The sequence below is a fragment of the Pelmatolapia mariae genome, linkage group LG10_11, assembly GCF_036321145.2.
Source record: "Pelmatolapia mariae isolate MD_Pm_ZW linkage group LG10_11, Pm_UMD_F_2, whole genome shotgun sequence".
In the NCBI taxonomy this organism is placed as follows: domain Eukaryota; kingdom Metazoa; phylum Chordata; class Actinopteri; order Cichliformes; family Cichlidae; genus Pelmatolapia; species Pelmatolapia mariae.
In genome coordinates, this window is record NC_086236.1 from 133254 (window position 1) to 153250 (window position 19997).

The 19997-nt window shown below is 44.6% G+C and overlaps 2 protein-coding genes across 2 annotated transcripts in view; both read left to right on the top strand.

Moving 5' to 3' along the window:
• Positions 1–6990: 6990 nt before the first annotated feature.
• csf1rb (colony stimulating factor 1 receptor, b) lies at positions 6991–17435 on the top strand. Its single transcript, XM_063487656.1, has 21 exons — positions 6991–7297; positions 7431–7721; positions 7817–7953; positions 8030–8192; positions 10239–10557; positions 10737–10852; positions 11161–11269; positions 11370–11530; positions 11641–11738; positions 11904–12030; positions 12265–12369; positions 12474–12584; positions 13089–13248; positions 13620–13693; positions 14324–14412; positions 14492–14614; positions 14706–14817; positions 14933–15032; positions 15103–15229; positions 15311–15386; positions 16658–17435. The coding sequence occupies exons 1-21, from the start codon at positions 6991–6993 to the stop codon at positions 16714–16716; spliced, it is 2964 nt and encodes a 987-aa protein (XP_063343726.1). The 3' UTR covers positions 16717–17435.
• A 1945-nt stretch (positions 17436–19380) lies between these two features.
• The window catches only part of tmprss15 (transmembrane serine protease 15), a 42234-nt gene continuing 41617 nt past the window's right edge, over positions 19381–19997 (top strand). The window contains exons 1-3 of the mRNA XM_063487662.1: positions 19381–19492; positions 19571–19695; positions 19855–19922. Coding sequence (XP_063343732.1) covers positions 19381–19492; positions 19571–19695; positions 19855–19922 — 305 coding nt within the window. The remainder of the gene's footprint in view (positions 19493–19570; positions 19696–19854; positions 19923–19997) is intronic.

Below are 19997 nucleotides of genomic sequence, written 5' to 3' on the forward strand. Positions count from 1 at the left end.
GAACCAGGCTCAGGGAGGGGCGGGGCCATCTGCTGTGATTGGTTGGGGTGAGAGAAGGAAGACAGGATGAAGACAGGCGCAGAGAGAGCGAACGCCAAGTGATATCGCCACTCAAAGGAGAGGAACACAACTGGTGGCAGGTTAGTGAAGATGATCAGCCCTCAATAAGGTGGTCGAGGATTCCATGGTGTGGAGTGGATGAGCTCAGACAATTACAAATGTTCAGCAGAACCAGGCTCAGGGAGGGGTGGCCATCTGCTGCCACCTATTGCAGCACAGGGTCACCTGATCCAGCCCTAACTATATGCTTTAGTAAGCCTGCAATGTGAGAGCGAAGTGCTCTAATGGGGTGATATGGTACTACAAGGTCATTAAGATAAGATGGGGCCTGATTATTTAAGACCTTGTATGTGAGGAGCAGGATTTTGAATTCTGGATTTAACAGGAAGCCAATGAAGGGAAGCCAAAACAGGAGAAATCTGCTCTCTCTTTCTAGTCCCTGTCAGGACTCTTGCTGCAGCATTTTACAGCATGTAAACATGTAAAGATGCAAAGATGAGCTCTGTGGTTGGTCATAAAGGGTTAAACGTGACACCAAACTCAGTCTGCCTTTACTATTTAAAAGACATTTTTTCATATTGTGTTTGTCCCTATGAAGCACACGTTGCAGTGTGTGCTGGTTGTCCTGAGACAACTGGGGAAGTACAGTCTCCCACAGCAGCTGCTGATCCAGTTCTACACTGCAGTCATTGAGTCTGTCCTGTGCTCCTCCATCACAGTCTGGTATGGTGCAGCCACTAAACAGGACAGGAGCAGGCTGCAGCGGACTGTACGGGCAGCAGAAAGGATCATCGGCGCCCCCCTGCCCTCCATCCAGGACCTGTACCTCTCAAGAAGCAGGAACTGGGCAGGGAAAATCATCACAGACCCCTCACACCTTGGACACAGACTCTTTGACCTGCTGCCCTCTGGCAGATGGTACAGAAGCCTGCAGACCAGGACCCCCCGACACAGGAACAGTTTCTTTCCCCTCACCATCTCCCTCATAAACAGCTGACCTGTCACACTGCTCCCACTGCCAGACTGCAGCTGCACCTTATGCACATTCTGTAGTATTCATTCCACCTCATCTCATTTCTGTCATCCTGTAGTTTATGTATATAAGTTTAGACTGGTTATTTATGGTTGGTTTACACAGCTTTGTGTATGTTTGTGTATGCATGTGTACCATGTATATATCCACACGTGTGTGTGTGTGTGTGTGTGTGTGTGTGTGTGTGTGTGTGTGTGTGTGTGTGTGTGTGTGTGTGTGTGAGTGAGTGGGTGGGTGGGTGGGTGTATTGTGTTGCTTACATTGTTGAGATTTACATTGCTGTGCTTGAGAGTCACCGTCTACCGGAACCAAATTCCTTGTAGTGTCTGCGCATATACATGGCCAACAAACGTGATTCTGATTCTGATTTTGATTGTGCACACTGTTGTGTGTGCTGACAATGGGGGTTAGGGTTCAGAGCTCACAGTGACACACCCGTGTCAGCTGATTCTGGACTCTGCAGCTCTGCTCACCTGCTCAGGTGCTTTTTACCTTTAAATCAGAGTGCACAGCATGAAGACACACACAGTGGAGGCAACCTGCCTGAAGTTAAAGGGTGCATAAGATGCTACACAAAGGCTAGTTTACCCCACTGAGCCCTGCTCTCAAACACTAACACAGATGTAACTGTGTGTGAAGCTTGGTTTAAGAAAAAAGTGCTTCAAGTTTTAAAACCGTGCAGCGCCATCTTCTGTCAGCACGAACGTGATGTCATGTGATTGGTTGGTTGTGGCTAACAGACTTACTTTAGTTTATGTTATCTAGTCACTAGCAGTGTTGGTCAAGTAACTTGAAAATAGTAATTAGTAACTAATTACTGATTACTTCTCCAAGAATAGAATCCCGTTACTTTACTGATTACTTATTTTCAAAAGTAATTAGTTACTTTATTACTTAGTTACTTTTTAAAAACATGGTACACAACCTGAATACGTAACAAAGCAATAGTCCTTTCTGCTCAGTTCTATCTGCATAATCCATCATATAACATGTAATCAAATGAAAAAGTCTCTTTTTTAAAATTATTTTATTAACTTTAATCTTTTAACTTCATGCACATTGCATCAAGCAGAAATTAAATTATATGTAACAGTCTTTGACATTTAAATCTATTTTCTGCATATTCCAGCACATAAAATAAAATCATGTTTTGTGTTTACACTCGCTCTTTCAAATAGATGCAAGTAAAACACAGCAAAAAATGAATAAAATCAAAGACTCAGCAGCTCTGAAATCTATTGTCACCTGTTTAGCAGGAGTGGGGTGGGTGGAGGTTTGCCACAGCAGTACCACAGCGGTCATGTCAGTGGGGGGATCCGGGGGTTTCTCTGTGAATGTCACATTCCCGTGGCAGCGTGCTCAGTACTTGCTCAGATTTGAAGTTTAACTTTTTGCTGTAGAAAGAAGTTTTCTTCCCACGCAGAGTGTACAGCGGACGCTAATGTTTTTCTCACTTTTTACAGAATCAAACTCAAAGTAATGTGAGTACATCCGCGCTTTAAATTCTACATGGTCGTACTCTCTCCTGCACTCCATATTATCCATTGCTGATCTGCACACGTCTGTTGCTGCCACAAACGTCACACACTTGTACGTCATTGTCATGAGACACTCTCACTAACAAAATCACGGTTTAGTAACGCAGTAACGCAGTGTTCTTATGGGAAAAAATTAGTAATCTAATTACTTTTTTGCAATAGTAATGCCTTACATAGCTCTTTTTGCACGCAAATCTTTTTAATACTTCAATTTTTTGTCTCCATTTATTTATTTATTTGTATTTTATCTGTCCTAGTCCTATTGTACACATTAACCGGGATCTGTGTGTGGACAGCAGAGAATTTCATTGTACAGACAAATGCTTTTCTTTGTACACATGACAATAAACGCTTTGAATCTTGAATCTTACTTTACTCGTTACTTGAATAAAGTAATCGGATTACCTGCCCACCTCTTGTCACTAGTGACAGAATTGATACCTCAGAGGAAAATAAGGACACTGAAACTAAACACCAGTGAATGGCCATCACTGTAGTGCTGCAGCAGTGAGTTCATGTTAAACCAGGATATACTGTCCACCTTGTCTTTAGCAGTAAGTGGCTGTTTGCTGTTCAGCTAGCTGCACTCAAACGGGAAAATCCACCTGTTAGCCATAATGTTCCGGATGAAAGGGGGGGGGGGTCATCACAGGAAGAGCAGCGTGTCCTCCAATTTTTCCTCACACTGTAACTTTTAATGAAATAGGGCTTTTATTTTGAAAGTCACAGGAATAGGATTGCTCTACAAAAAAACTGAAGTTTTGACTTCAGGCGTCTTCACTCCAGGTGATCTCCATGACATCCCACCCGCTGGTATCATGATGGGCGCAGCCCAGTCTCCTGGCCAATCAGACACTGACCCTGCCGGTCCAGGCTCCACCTCAAAACTGCTGGAGTTAATCCAGACTCAGCAACATGAGGACACGTGGAGGAAGGAGGTCCTGAATCTGCTGACCCAACTGGTCCAGATCCAGACGGAGGCAGCCAAACAGCAGGCCCAGGTGGTCGATCAGCTTGGCACCCTGGGAACTCAGGCGAGTCCAGCTTTAGCCCGGCTTTAGTTTAATTTATCTTGGGCTTAATGTTGTTGAGTTTATTTGAGATGAGATTAGCATACGTTCGGTATATCATAAGTTTAGCCAAGGATTTTTACAGATACGGTCATCACAGTTCTAACTCGGGTTTAGCTGATTTTAGATTAGTATATCTCAGATTTAGTTCAGATGCACTCTTATTAATATTAGTTTAAACTAAATTAATACAGCTTGTCTAAGTGCTGGAAGTTCTGGTTCTGCATTGTTTAAGATTTATAGACCGAGTATGCAAAGAGCCACCCAGATTAAGTCGTTCAGAAGCATTGATTAGCCATTTTTCATCTCAATATCTGCTGAGGAGATCAGTCTAACCTTGTCTGCATGTCTCAGGGGTTGCAGCAGATCCAGGATCTGCAGAACCTGGCTCGTCACCAGAGCCTGCTGGTTGAAAACCATCAAGCTTTACTGCTGCAGACATCTCGCATCGCCACACACCTGCAGGAGACCACCAAGAAACCAGCCAGCCAATGAGATTCTCTGACCCTTTGTGACATCATCTTTTCTGATAAAATTACACATTGTTAAACAGCCAATAAGAGTCCTATCAAACAACCAATGACTTTGATTTATGTTCTAGTTGAATAACATCACAAATTAACCAGTAACGCTCTAACAAACCTGCTGTCAGTCAATCAGTGGATCAGTCAGCTAACAGACCTCCTGTGTGTTAAATCAGATGATTTCGGTGGTTTCCTCTCTGATTTTATCTTCTCTGAATTTAAATAAAGTTGTGTTGTATCCTCTTCTCAGTGTTTATACTTTTATTGAGACCCACTTTAAACTGATGTTGCTAACATCTGTAACATCTGCACGCCCTGAAGAGACTCAGAAGTGCATCGTTGTCTCATGAACGTTTCTCAGGGTTTCACTCTGGTTTTATTTGCATGTTAATGTCGAGCAGGTCAGTTTATACACATACAGTGGTTAGCAAAAGTATTCGGCCCCCTTGAACTTTCCCACATTTTGTCACATTACAGCGACAAACATGAATCAATGTTATTGGAATTCCACGTGAAAGACCAATACAAAGTGGTGTACACGTGAGAAGTGGAACGAAAATCAGACATGATTCCAAACATTTTTTACAAATAAATAACTGCAAAGTGGGGTGTGCGTAATTATTCAGCCCCCTGAGTCAATACTTTGTAGAACCACCTTTTGCTGCAGTTCCAGCTGCCAGTCTTTTAGGGTATGTCTCTACCAGCTTTGCACATCTACAGACTGAAATCCTTGCCCATTCTTCTTTGCAAAACAGCTCCAGCTCAGTCAGATTAGATGGACAGCGTTTGTGAACAGCAGTTTTCAGATCTTGCCACAGATTCTGGATTGGATTTAGATCTGGACTTTGACTGGGCCATTCTAACACATGGATATGTTTTGTTTTAAACCATTCCATTGTTGCCCTGGCTTTATGTTTAGGGTCGTTGTCCTGCTGGAAGGTGAACCTCCGCCCCAGTCTCAAGTCTTTTGCAGACTCCAAGAGGTTTTCTTCCAAGATTGCCCTGTATTTGGCTCCATCCATCTTCCCATCAACTCTGACCAGCTTCCCTGTCCCTGCTGAAGAGAAGCACCCCCAGAGCATGATGCTGCCACCACCATATTTGACAGTGGGGATGGTGTGTTCAGAGTGATGTGCAGTGTTAGTTTTCTGCCACACATAGCGTTTTGCATTTTGGTCTCATCTGACCAGAGCACCTTCTTCCACATGTTTGCTGTGTCCCCCACATGGCTTGTGGCAAACTGCAAACGGGACTTCTTATGGTTTTCTGTTAACAATGGCTTTCTTCTTGCCACTCTTCCATAAAGGCCAACTTTGTGCAGTGCACGACTAATAGTTGTCCTATGGACAGATTCCCCCACCTGAGCTGTAGATCTCTGCAGCTTGTCCAGAGTCACCATGGGCCTCTTGGCTGCATTTCTGATCAGCGCTCTCCTTGTTCGGCCTGTGAGTTTAGGTGGACGGCCTTGTCTTGGTAGGTTTACAGTTGTGCCATACTCCTTCCATTTCTGAATGATGGCTTGAACAGTGCTGCGTGGGATGTTCAAGGCTTGGGAAATCTTTTTGTAGCCTAAGCCTGCTTTAAATTTCTCAATAACTTTATCCCTGACCTGTCTGGTGTCTAACTCCAATTGAGAATCTGTGGCAAAATCTGAAAACTGCTGTTCACAAACACTGTCCATCTAATCTGACTGAGCTGGAGCTGTTTTGCAAAGAAGAATGGGCAAGGATTTCAGTCTGTAGATGTGCAAAGCTGGTAGAGACATACCCTAAAAGACTGGCAGCTGGAACTGCAGCAAAAGGTGGTTCTACAAAGTATTGACTCAGGGGGCTGAATAATTACGCACACCCCACTTTGCAGTTATTTATTTGTAAAAAATGTTTGGAATCATGTATGATTTTCGTTCCACTTCTCACGTGTACACCACTTTGTATTGGTCTTTCACGTGGAATTCCAATAAAATTGATTCATGTTTGTGGCTGTAATGTGACAAAATGTGGAAAAGTTCAAGGGGGCCGTATACTTTTGCAAGCCACTGTAACTCATCAAACCGTAGCGCGTTCGTCTCACTAATGAAAAACTACGTAAATGTGACACAGTGACACAGAGCTAGATGTTCCAGGTTATGGGAGCTGACACAAAATCTGACCAATAAAGGATTAGGGATAGATCCACGTGGAATCCGTGAGCTCTGCTGTTCCCATCCCCGAGCTGTAAATGATGTTTCACAGAAGTTGCGTGTTCATTTCAGTATCAACTGTCTGAGGCATCTGTGTTTCCTCATCTGTGTTTGGCGAATGTCAGGACTGGAGCTCTGTTTTCAAACAAACCGCGGACTGGAAGTGTTAGTGTCCAAACTCACCTGCTGGGTGGCCAATCTCTTAAAAGACACTTCAGGTCCAATCAGGTGACTCAGCTCTGATTCAAGATTGAAGAAGTTTATTGTCATGTACACCACAAAACACAGATGGTTATGCAGAGGAATGAAGTTCTTACTTTGCAGGTTCCCTTCACACAACTAAAAAGAAAGTAATAAATAAGTAAAACATTGCTTATGTGTGGGTGTAATCAGAGTTTAAAGTGCAAGTGGTTTCAACACTGTCACAGTAATAATATATACAGAGTATGCAAAATCATGATATGTAGAAAAGTTGCTAATTTACAGATTAATATAAATATACAAAATTGAAAATTACAGGTTAAGGGTAATTACAGTTGTACTATTCAGGTATATTCAGGTGTGTGCTCTGTGACCGCTGTGTTTGATGGGTTCAGGTGTCTTTCTGTTTGTTTCAGAACCTCCTGATCCACCATCGATCCGTCTAAATTCTGACTTCCTTCCAAGTAAATCTGATCGAGTTCTTACTGCTGGCACCGATTTCAGCCTCAGTTGCCATGGTAATGGGTCAGTTCACTGGACCAGCACTGCATTTCCACTGGGGTATCGGGGCAACCTACCAGACCCTGTGGAGGTCAAACGTGCTACACCCAGGCACACTGGAACATACACCTGCAGATACACCAACGAGAGCCTGGCGCACCTGAACAGCTGGATCCACCTGTATGTCACAGGTAAGATCAGTAGTCCTCCTGAAGTTCCTTTAGTTAGTGATATTGGTTTTTCCTTATACTTTTAATACAAATGTGACCAGACTGAACTCATTTAGAAAATGACCTCCAGTTTTCCATAATCCCCCTCTCTCAGACCCAGCAGATCCCTCCAAAGTGTTTGAAACCCCTCTGGGCATCCTCAGTGTCAAGGAGGGTGAGGATTTCCTGTTCAAGTGTCTACTGACTGACCCCTTGGTAACAAATCTCACCCTTCAATCAGAGGACGGGAGGAACCTGCCAACCGCCATGAACGTGACCTTTGATCCTCGAAGAGGAGCCCTAATCCGAGACCCGAAGACTTTGTTCAATGGCCGCTACGTGTGTTCAGGCTGGAAGGATGGCAGACAGTTCAAATCCAGGCCTGTGAACCTGCTGGTGCTCCCTGGTAACACCTGTCTATCTCTACACTTCTTTATCTATACACCTGTCTGTCTGTATACCTATCTGATTACCTGTTTGACTTTACCTGTCTGTATGCAGTGTCGCACCACCCCCCCTCCCTGTCTGTTAGTCAGGATGAATTTGTCCGTCTGGTAGGAGAGCGTTTTGAGGTTACCTGTCTCTGCAGTAACCCCACCCACTTCTATAACGTTACCTGGACAGACCCAAGAAAGCAGGTGAGAGATCAGAGGTCACCTGTGCATTTTCAGTCCTAATATTCCAAGTGCTGATTGGTTGTTTGGTTCATTTCAGAAACTGGAAGCCACTTACAGTCGTTACTATGGTAACAGGCGGCTGTACATCAACAGCACTCTGAGCATCTCTGAGGTCACCCAAACGGACAGTGGACAGTACATGTGTACGGCAATTAACGAGGCCGGGGTCACCACAGCAACCATCCAGCTCAAGGTGCTAGGTAAGTTAAGACCAGTGTTGATCAAGTTACTTGAAAAAAGTAATCAGTAACTAATTACAGATTACTTCCCCCAAAAAGTAATCTCGTTACTTTACTGATTACTTATTTTCAAAAGTAATTAATTACTTAATTACTTAGTTACTTTTTAAAAACACGATTTACAACCTGAACAGGTAATAAAGCGATAGATCTTTCAGCCTAATTCTACTTTTTCTGCATAATCCATCATACAAAATGTAATCAAATGAAAAAGTCTCTTTTTAAAACTCGTTTTATTAGTTTTAATCTTTTAACTTTATGCATCAAGCAAACATTAAATTATCTGCAACATTCTCTGACTGGAAGAAATTTGTTTAACATTTAAACCTATTTTCTGCACATTCCAGCACATAAAATAAAAAAGTTTTTTGTGTTTACACTCAGTCTTTCAAATAGATGCAAGTAAAACACAGCAGAAAATAAATAAAATCAAAGACTCAGCGGTCCTGTTGCTCTATTTTCACCTGTGAAGCAGGAGTGGGGCAGGCGGAGGTTTACCCTGGTGCAGGTGTGCCGCAGCGGTCAGTGGAAGACTCCGCGAGTTTCTCTGTGAGTTTCCCATTACGTGGCAGCGCACTCGGTGCTTGCTCGGAAGTTTAGGGGTTTTTTCGCTGTAAAAAGAAGTTTTCCTCCCACGCACAGCGAACGCTAATGTTTTTGTCACTTTTTATGGAATCAAACTCAAAGTAAGGTCGGTACTTCCACGCTTTAAACGCTGCACGCTCATACTCTCTCCTGCACTCGATATATTATCCATTGTTGATCTGCACACAGCTGTTGCCACGAACGTCGCAGTCGCTTATGTCACTGTCATGAGACACTCTCGCAGAAAAATCACGGTTTTAGTAACGCAGTAACGCAGCGTGCTTACGGGAAAGTAACAGTAATCTAATTACCGTTTTTGCAATAGTAATCCCTTACTTTACTCGTTACCTGAAAAAAGTAATCCGATTACAGTAATGCGTTACCGCCCATCTCTGGTTAAGACATTTACTGATAAACTAAAACATCACTACTTCCATGTCTAATGGAGTAAACTGGATCTGCACTCCGTGCCCAGCGAATCCTTGCGGCGCAGGGGAACAAATTCTGTCAGTGACACCGACCTTGGCACAACACTGATCCTGCCACAGTTTGTTCCCCCGGTTCAAAACACAGACAAACAGTATCCCACAGTTGTTTATGTTTTTAAACCCATTTTGCACAGAGAGACATTTTTAAAAAATGTATTGATAGCAGTATTGAATATTCTCACACAGTAAAACAAAACAAAACAAAAAACAACAACTATACGTAAAATAATTAAAGATGGTTTGTTTTTCTGTTTTCAAAAGAGGTAGTGGTGTATTTAATTACAACCTTTAATTTATTGCAGTTAACTTTTGTTTGTTTAATTTAGTGAGGTCAGCGTTAATCTTGTTAAAATTGCGTCAATGCTATGACCGCATTAACATGACAAATCTCCATTAGCGAGTTAACACAGATCACTCCGTGCATGGGGCTGGACGGCGCCAACGCGTTAATGAGCTAATCGTGCTAACGCTTTGACGCCGTGCAGCCCCACACACGGAGTGATCCGCATTAACTTGCTAACAGAGTTTTGCCGCGTTAATGCGGTTATGGCATTAGCGTAATTTTAATGAGATTAACGCTGACAGCACTAGTTTAATTGTTTACAAAAGGTTTGAGGTGTGAAATAAACTGCAATGGAGTTTGAAAAATAAATATGTGTGTGGGTGGGGGTAGGTTTGGGGGCCTGAAAACTGAAGGCTCTCCCTCCCATTCTACTTTTGAATACTCTAGGAACCAAAGTGCCATCACCCTGTGTTCTATCTAGGGGCAATAGCCGTGTTTACAAAAACACTTCCTGACCTCTGACCTCTCTAAACACTTTTGGTCATTTTGGTTGCACCGTTTCTAACCTAATGTTCGTACACTCATTGCCTTAGAATGAGAATGCAGGTTCAAAGTCACACACATCCAACAACAGTTTCTCCTCTTCCTCAGAACGCCCTTACCTGAGAATCTACCTTCAGACGAGTGAGCACGTACAGGTCAGAGGACACCTGTCTGCAGCAGATGAAATACAGGTTAACGTTAGCGGTGGGTCACTGGAACCCATCACTAATGTTAGTGCTTACAGAGCTAGCAGCGCTAAAGTTAATGGCAGCAGCAGGGTTGAGGTTTACGAAGGTTGTGATGTGGCCCTCACCTTCCTGCTGAAGGCCTATCCTCCAATCACAAGCCAGCGCTGGACCACACCCACACACCTCATCAACAATGACAGTACGGTGTACCAGGAGAGCTACGCTGCTAACAGCTACAGGTGAGTAATGGCTACAGGCTACTCCCACTCCATTGTCAGGAGCGCCTCAGTGTTTTAAGGTGGTATTTCCTCGGTGGAATATTCTGTGATCCTTTGAGGTGGTAGTGTTGGTACGAGGGTTTGTTAAGGTGGTAGTGATGGTGTAAACATTTTTTAAGGCGATATTTTTTATGTTGCAGCTCGGAAGCCACCCTGCTGCTGCATCGCATGCGTCCGGAGGATCGGGGGCAATACTTGTTTCATTTCTCTAACTCCTTCTTCAGTGGCTCACACACCATCGACCTCAAGGTCTACCGTAAGAAAGCTTTTGTAATCATGTTCTTCCTCACCTCAAGCTTCTCACAGTCTGACATCTGGTCGCATGCTATACTATAAGACACCTGAATACACAGTTTCTCCTTTTAGTGGTATTTTCTGATGTTGAGGGCAGTCTAATCTACTTTAACAGAAGTCGCTGAATGTCTGAAACATTCCAGATGGCATGGTCTGTGCTGTTTTCTCATCCTCTTCTGATCACATGATCCCGAAAGAAGCTCTCAGCTGATGTTTATACCTCTGTTTTTGTCTTTTCTGAAGTCTGAGAAAACAGCTTTGTTATTTTAGGTTTTCCAACTACTGATGTCACTTTGGAGAACAGTACTCTGACGTGCAACAGCTCAGGATATCCACTACCCACAATTCTCTGGTTCACCTGTCCTGGCATCCAGCCCTCGTACGTATGCTGGCGCTGCCAGCTACAGGCTGCAGAATCATGTGAAATCTGTCCTGAGGGAGGCGCTGTTTTAAAAATAAAAATGTTGCTTCTCTTACAGGTGTGCACACATTGCTACCAATGAGGTTTCTCAGGCCAGTGTGACCTCACAGGATGGCGAGGAGGTGAGGTCCCACTTCGTCCTATCAGCTGATGATGATGTCACTGTGGAGTGTGTTGCCTCCAACCTCATGGGAGAGTCTCTGCGGGTCTTCCATCATCGTAAGTGTGGGGGAATAAAACTGGATTAATCAGACGTGTAGCAGTTAAACTGATCTTTCATTATCAAACTGGTTTAAATAAAGATTCCTCAGAGTTCCTCTTTTCTACAGGGAATCCAACCATCTTCACTCCGCCTCTGATTGGAGTTCTGAGTGCCACCGCTGTCCTCTTCCTGCTCCTATTGGTCATCTTCTACAAGTGCAGACAGGTAAATTTACTGATCCTCCTGTAGAGCTCACCAGGTCAGAGATCAGTCATTTTTGTTGTAGCTAAGCAGGGAGGTGGGTGAGTGGGTGAAGCCTATCAGAGGCTTGTTGGACTGACAGCTTGATGACTAATAAACAGTCTTCACCTGCTGTTCTTCTTCTGCCAGAAACCCAAGTATGAGATCCGCTGGAAGATCATCGAAAGCACTGATGGAAACAACTACACCTTTGTTGACCCCACCCAGCTGCCATACAATCAGAAGTGGGAGTTTCCCCGAGACAAACTTCGCCTCGGTACGAAACATTGGGTTTTAATCAGGGAGCATTCACAACGATGGCCGTCTTGAGGTTTTGTATTGTAATGTGAAGCATTCGGTGACAGTGGGAAAGGAGAACCCCCTTTTTAACATGAAGAAAGTTCAAACAGAATCAGGCTCACGCTCACTTTAACCTTCAAACTGAGGATCTGACTCCTCAACCTTCCTCTCTCCGGCTTCTTCTTCATGTTCTCGACTTTCTGTCTTTCAGGTCCCATCCTGGGCTCTGGGGCTTTCGGGAAGGTTGTTGAGGCCACGGCGTATGGTTTGGAAACTGACAACAAGATCACCAGAGTCGCTGTCAAGATGCTTAAACGTTAGTACACAGAGTTTCATAATCACCATCCTCATCATTATCATCATTATCATCATCGTATTGTTCGTGTTGTATGATCCAATGTATCACCTGTTTGTCCACAGCAAGCGCTCACTCGGAGGAACGGGAGGCTTTGATGTCTGAGCTTAAGATTCTCAGCCATCTTGGCTACCATGACAACATCGTTAACCTGCTGGGAGCCTGTACTCGTGGAGGTGATGATGATGTTTAGTGAATACTGATTGTAGACTAGGTTCATTGTGAAAATTTGCAAACTTAAGCTCTGAATACAGTTAAAACAGGTGAGTTATAGAAACAATCTGCCCTCATACAGGTGTTATGACGTCTGTGTATCAGGCTGTAAACATGTTTATTTCTGCTGTAAAATTTTAACATGTGAGTCTATGGGGAGTGACTCACTGCTGCTTCTGCTGGATGCCAGAGGAACTGCAGGTTTGGTCTGATTTCCATCTCAGAGGCTGATGCTCTGTATTACACTAAAAATATAGCACTCCCTGCTGTGTGGTTGCCGTCCTCTGCAGTCTGGAAATAAGCCGCTCATCAACTTAAGCCAAAGTGTGCTTCAAATGAAGCGCATAGTTCCTGGGGGGTCTATCACGTGGACATCATTTCAGCTGTTAGACTCGAAGAAGAAAAAGAAAAGCCTGAATAAAAGACAGTCATTTCAACTTGTGGTTTTCTGACCTTTGACTATCCAGGGCCTATGCTGATGATCACAGAGTACTGTAGCCATGGCGACCTGCTCAACTTCCTGCGGGGTCATGCTCAGGACATCATGGCGTCCATGGTGACTGTGGATGAAGTACAGGAAGAGGCTTTCTATAAGAACATGGCGGCCCAGCACGCCAGGCTCCGCAGGTGTGACGCCTCTCAGTTTCAGAGCATCTGTCTTTCATGCTGCTCACACCTGTGCACTTTATTATCATCACAGCCTTTTAGAGGAAAGGAAAGGCTGAGTGTGCCTCAGCAACCCTACAGTTACTGATTGTGAATCACTTAGAACAGATCAGATGTTAATACCAAAGTAAACAGTAAAACAAACAGTCGGAGGCAGATCGCGCTGCTTCACACTGACAGATCAGCCAGCTCTAACACCTGTACGCTCTACGGTTAGTGTATTCCGTATTTGGCAGGTATGCTTGTTGAGAAGTTCAGGTTAGGTTTCATTGCAGCCTCACCATTACCTGTTCAAACCCCAGTTGATGTGTAACATCCAATATGCGTTGCAGTGACAGCGGGATCTCATGCTGCTCGGAGTATCAGGAGATGCAGCCAATTCTGAGTCCAGGGCAAACACACCAGGGTAAGAACCTGAACTCACCTGAACTCACAGGTACTTCTTGACTCTGCCCCATAAAGAACTTATCACTCCCTCCAGGTAATACACGACACCACGGTTCTTCGTTCACAGATGGATTTATTCTTCAGTCACACTTCTCCTCCAAACCACCATAAAATCTACCATCAAACTGTCATTACATAAATGCACTGAATGATCAAACATAAATATTGCAAGTAAACGTTTAAACCAAAGTTAACAAATGCACAATAAACAAAGCACAGTGAATATACCTCACTGGCTACACACAACCATGAGGGGATGAGTCCGCTTCAGGAACAAAAACTGAACAAAACACTTCCAGACTTCTTTTTCTCTTCTTTGCAGCTGCCTTTCACTTTGAAACAGCTTATTTAATCCTTCTCGTGACTTAGTTAAGTTATAGCTTAGCTTCTTTGTACATGCTTTCTTAACTTCCCTTTGTGCCACTAAAGGGGCCTGTGCGCAACATAGAATGTAACATGGTTCCTACCCAAAAAGGAACAACAATAAATAAAGGAAATAAATAACATACATAATCACAATAAATTAAACAAATTGACATAATTTACATTTATGGCAATTAAAGAACTCATCTCACTGTCTTTCTCACAGGTGTGCAGACAGATGGTCTTTCAGTCAGGGACCTCATGAGTTTTTCCTACCAGGTGTCTCAGGGTCTGGACTTCCTGTCCACCAGGAATGTAAGGAAACACTCACATGGGATCATTTTTCAGAACAATCACCAGTGTCTCACCTGTGCGTCTCACCTGTGTGGTTCAGTGTATCCACAGAGACGTAGCAGCGAGGAATGTCCTGCTGACTGATCGTCATGTTGCAAAGATCTGCGACTTCGGTTTGGCCCGAGACATTCGCAATGATGACAGTTACATCGTTCAAGGAAATGTCAGTGTTCATATTTTATTTTGATACTCGTTGCTGTTTATTTTAACAATCACTGTGTTTTATTTTGATACTCGCTGTTTTATTGTGACAGGCCCGCCTCCCAGTGAAGTGGATGGCTCCAGAGAGCATCTTTCAGTGCGTCTACACAGTGCAGAGCGACGTCTGGTCCTACGGAGTCTTACTCTGGGAGATCTTCTCTCTGGGTAACCATGGCAACACCACGCACCACCTCAGCCAGTCACATTTCAGCTCTGGTGATGAGCAGTACGTGACATTCAGCAGCCATTCTCTGAGACAGTCTTCTGTTCACCTGTCCAGGAAAGAGCCCATACCCAAACATTGCCGTGGACACCAACTTCTACAAGATGATCAAAGATGGCGGCCACATGGAGCAGCCTGACTTCGCCCCGGCTGAGATGTGAGTTCACAGATGCTCGTGTCAGTGCTCATAAAGTTGTTTTGAAAGTGACGCTCACCTGTCTCTGCAGGTATCAGCTGATGAAGCTCTGCTGGAGCCTTGAGCCCACCTACAGACCCACCTTCAAAACCATTGGTCAGCTCATCAGCAGACTTCTCCCCTCCACCAATGATACGTCATCACGTTACAGTGACCAGGTGAGGATGTGAAGGGCCTACGAGCCCTCGGTGTCTCTAACAGGCTGTGCCTCATCATCTTTCTTCTTCTTGTGTCCTCAGCCGACTTACAGGAACATCGACGAGTGCAGAGAAGAAGAAGAAGAAGAAACAATGAAGAGAGAGGATGAGAAGCCAGGTGAGCTCACCTGTTTCTGTGATAGAGCTGCAGGGTCAGAATCTTTAACCATCATGAAGTCGTGCGGCAAGCAGACACCTGGGGTGCAGATGTAATCACGTGATCAGTGTTTAACGAGTAAAAAGCTGAGTCCCAGTCAGATGAGTTTGGGCGCATTAATGATGTCTTTTGAGCTTCTCACAGGTTTGAAGCCAAAGCCTGATTGGTCCAAAGACCACAAACAAAGCCTTCTGGGACTGTTATTTGTTTATAGAGATGAGTTTTTAGAACTGAAGTCGATCAGAAATGTTGTGATTAATGCAGTCATTAATCATTAACAGTGTGTGTTTGTAGTGAGTCAGAGCCTCACTGTGTTGTTACCTGACACAGGTGTATCAGGTGTATCAGGTTATTAGGAAAACCCTTGTTATGTTAGCTCAGCTAAGAACTGCTGTGACGATAAGAGAGGCAGTAAATGTCACAGTCCTCTCTGTGTTCAGTCAGATCACCTTCTCCATCAGAAGGTAAATAAAGGTTTTACACACACCTGCGGTGCCTTCATGGTGCCCTCGGAGAAGCTGGGAGTTTCAAACTACAGACCCTGGTGTTGTGCTCCAGGCTTCACTTCTGTCCTGCGGCTCTTCACTGGAGCTTATCTGTGATACGTGAGCCGTGTGTTTGTGGTCCTCAGTCATGCTGATGTTTTGATGCTAACATGGAGGCTCAGAGCTGATAGCGATCAGCTGATTGTTGGGTCTTCCCAGGGTTGAGCAGCTTGAGGTGAGCTGGCTCTGTATAAATAAATTAATCTGAGCTGTGGGTGTATTATTACCAGTAAAGGCATGCATGGAGGATCTGAAGCGCCTGTAAAACAGAAATAAGAATGAAGTCTGAACCCAGGCTTTCCTTTGGTTTTCATGAAAACGTATACTTATAAATAAAGTTATGTGGAACATTATGATGCAGCTCCAAACAGGTTTTAATTCGGCAGATCTGAGATCTGCTCAGACTGTCTCCTGGTTAATGAAGGGATGAGAGAGAGGTCTCTAAAGTTTCCTTCACGTGTCGTGTCAGTAAAATGACACCTGACTGTTGAACTTGTGAATCAGGTGTTCACATATTTGATAGGATGACTCAGTTTTAATGTGAGAAACACCTTCACCTCTGATGAGACCATGCCATGACCTCTGACTTCTCCCTCGGGATTTCAGTCACAGTCTGTCCTGATTGGTTGAACTGTGTGTGACTCTGAGATGAAACCATGACATCACAATAAAATGTCCCGATTTCAGAGCAGGACGACGGCGAGGGGAAGGAGTCAAAGATGCCGAACATCTACCAGCTGTCCTGAAGCTCTCGTCCAATCAGAACTGAGAACCCGGTCATATCTCCTGGCTGAGGACACTCGTCCTCACTGCTGAAAACTTTATGGACAAACTGCAGCGCCAACCAAACTCTGTGTCACACCAGCGGATCAAAGCTTTAAACTCTGTGTAATCTTCTGATTCTGATTTTGTTTTTTAAACTTACATTGAACGTTTCCAGATGTGGGCGTTTTTTATCTCTGATGCTGAGAGTCGAGTCGTGATGGTGGATGATCATTTTTATGCAAACCGTCCTGTTTCTGATTCTTCTGATGTTTCTGGTTGTAAAATATCTGAAATTAGTTTTGCTTTCATTTGTTTTCTTTATCAAATAAAATGTTTGGTGTGAAACTCGTCCAACCTCACAGCTGTGCGTAACGTCTTGTGAGCCACATTTCTAAGCGTGTTGGGTTGTTTGCTGTTTCCGTGCGCATTCTGAGTGCTCGCTGTGTATTTTGTGGCAAACCTGCCGATGCTCGTCTGATGTTTGTGTAACAATAAAGTTTCTGTGATGATTTAGTTCACCTGTCACCTGCTCTGGATGATTTGACAAGGAGCAGCTAGAGGAGGAAACACACACGAGTGCTGTCAGTGATTCTGTTTACCTGTTTTTACCTGTGATAAGCACAGAGACAGTGTTCAGTGTTGATGGGCAGAGCCTATTGTGTGAACAGGTAACGAACAATAAAGTAAAACTTTAACAGTCGTTGAACAGCTTCATCACACCGCTTTCATTAATTACATCTTTATTTGCTGATGATTAATGAGTCTCTGTTCCAGCTGTCAGGTAAGTGCGGGGGCGGGGCCAGATTAAGGTAGATTACCTGACAGGTTTACAGCAGCTGGACTTTAGACTGTGATAAAGTCACAGGAGGAAGGAGCCAGTGTCAGCGTCCTCTGAGTTATCTGTGTCAGGAGGGAGAAACTCCTGAAGCTCCTTCAGACCTCACACGTTTCCTGATGATGATGATGACGAAGTCTGCCTACTACAAACTTCATTAGTGTTTGTGAGCTGATTGGTGGATCAGCCCTCTGCGGGGTCATTAAAGTCAGATCTCTGCATGAACTTCCTCCTGTCGTTGGTTTGTGACCTTTGGCTCTTTGTGGTGCTGTGTCAGAGTTAGCTGACCTCTCTTCTTCTGGTCAGCTGTGAAGTCAGCTAGGTAGCATCCACCTGGCTGACTTCACAGCTACTTCAGGTGTTGGTGTGCAGAGCCTCTTTTGGCCTCTTCCAAAGCCTGAGTCATGCTGCAGTGTCTCCTTTCTGTTGTGCCTTTATTAGCATCGTTCTTCTTTCTCTTACAATGGACACACAAACTGTTTTTCATATGATATCAGCTGTTTCAGGACTGTTTCAGGACTGTAGGGTGATCATTTATCAGGTTTTACAGTCCTGAACCTCATCCACCTACAGACAGGGTCTCACTGATGAAGCTCTGTTCTTCACTGATCATGTTGCAGGTTCATGTTGTTCTCCTGAGGCCTGTGGAAGCTGTAAAGGTCCACAGCAGCCCCTCTGCTTCAGAGAACCGGAGTATGGTAATAACCTAGAATGCCTGAGTCCAGGGTTAGCAGAGGTCACACTCTTTGTGTGTGTGCGTGTGTGTGTGTGTGTGTGTGCGCGCGTGTGTGTGTGTGTGCGTGTGTGTGTGTGTGCGTGTGTGTGCGTGTGTGTGTGTGAGTGTGTGTGTGCGTGTGAGTGTGTGTGCGTGTGTGTGCGTGTGTGTGTGTGAGTGTGTGTGCGTGTGTGTGTGTGTGTGAGTGTGTGTGCGTGTGTGTGTGTGTGCGCGCGCGCGCGCGTGTGTGTGTGTGTGTGCGCGCGTGTGTGTGTGTGCGTGTGTGTGCGCGCGCGCGCGCGTGTGTGTGTGTGTGCGCGCGCGCGCGCATGCGTGCGTGCGTGCGTGCATGTGCGTGTGTTTTCTCCTCTGGCTCTGCACTCCAAACAGCACCCGTGTTGTTGATCATTAATTATCAGCTGTCGTATTGATAATGAGTCATTAGTCATTTCCAGATGGATAAAAGCTGATCACAGATCAGATTTACAGTCAGATGTTCACTGTGATTCCGAGTCATTGCACGCCTGAAGAAGAAGAGAAGGAGCAGCTGATCTGAGGTCTGCAGCAGGTGAGATCTTTTACCTCTAAACAGTTTAAACTGTGACCGCGGGAACTTCATACCCATGAATCTGTGTTTCTGACATGTACTACACACAAAGAGTAGCAGACACAGATCTCGGTCTTTACTGTTTACTGTGTGAATGAATTTAGTTGAATAAGTCACAGCGTCACTCATTCAAACAGTGAACACGGCAGCTGATAACACCAGAGAGCCTGAACCAGGAAGTTTAAAATGATAAAACCCATCAGCAGACAGCAGCACAGGTTATATGCAGCTTATTCTGTGTATAAATATGTATGCTGTAATATTCTGTGGGCCAGACCGCAGCTCGCCACTCTGTTTTCTGTTTCCTGTGTGTACACGGTCTGAATAAAATGGTTTTGTGTGAGTCTGCGGACAAACGCAGGAGTTTTAATTTGAAAGGAAAGTCTTCATTTTTAGTGTGAAACACTTGAGCTCAGAGAGGTGGCTCGTGACCCGGTGGGCATATCGATAGGTTTGATCGAGTATTGATTGTGTATCGATCGTGCAGGATGAAGAGGCGCCTGTCATCTCTGGAGATCCTCCTCATCGTCGTTTCGTCACTTCTGCTCATCTGTTGCATCGGCCTGGCCGTGGTCTCATCGCTGAGCCTGAAGCCCAAAGGTAAACTCGCAGTCTGCTTTGAACCAGCTGATCATTCCACAAGTTTTATAACGATCATGTTCCTGTTTGTGTGCAAAGGCGCCACCAAGCCCGTGCAGCTGATGGGACGGATGGCGATCGTGGAGGGAGCCGTGTTCTCCGAAGAGTTGAAGAACTCCAGCAGCCCGCAGTTCAAATCTCTGGCCTACGACGTGCAGCAGCTGGTCAGACCCCAGGCTTTTATTTTGAAAAAACAGTTGTCAGTGGCTTTTTTCCTGAAAAATCAGATGCCAGTGGCGTGTATTGTAGAAAGGCAGCAGGTTCATGGAGCAGCTATTGTGTTTTATCTTGAAAAATAACACACACCTCTGATTGGTCGGCAGGTGTCTGAGGCGTTCAGCACCAGCGAGCTCCAGCAGCTGTACGAGTCGTGTTGGGTTCAGCACTTCAGGTCAGATGTCTGGTCGACCCAACTGATTTTATCGATCAGTTCGTTTAATCTGCTGTTAATAAATCTGATGACGAG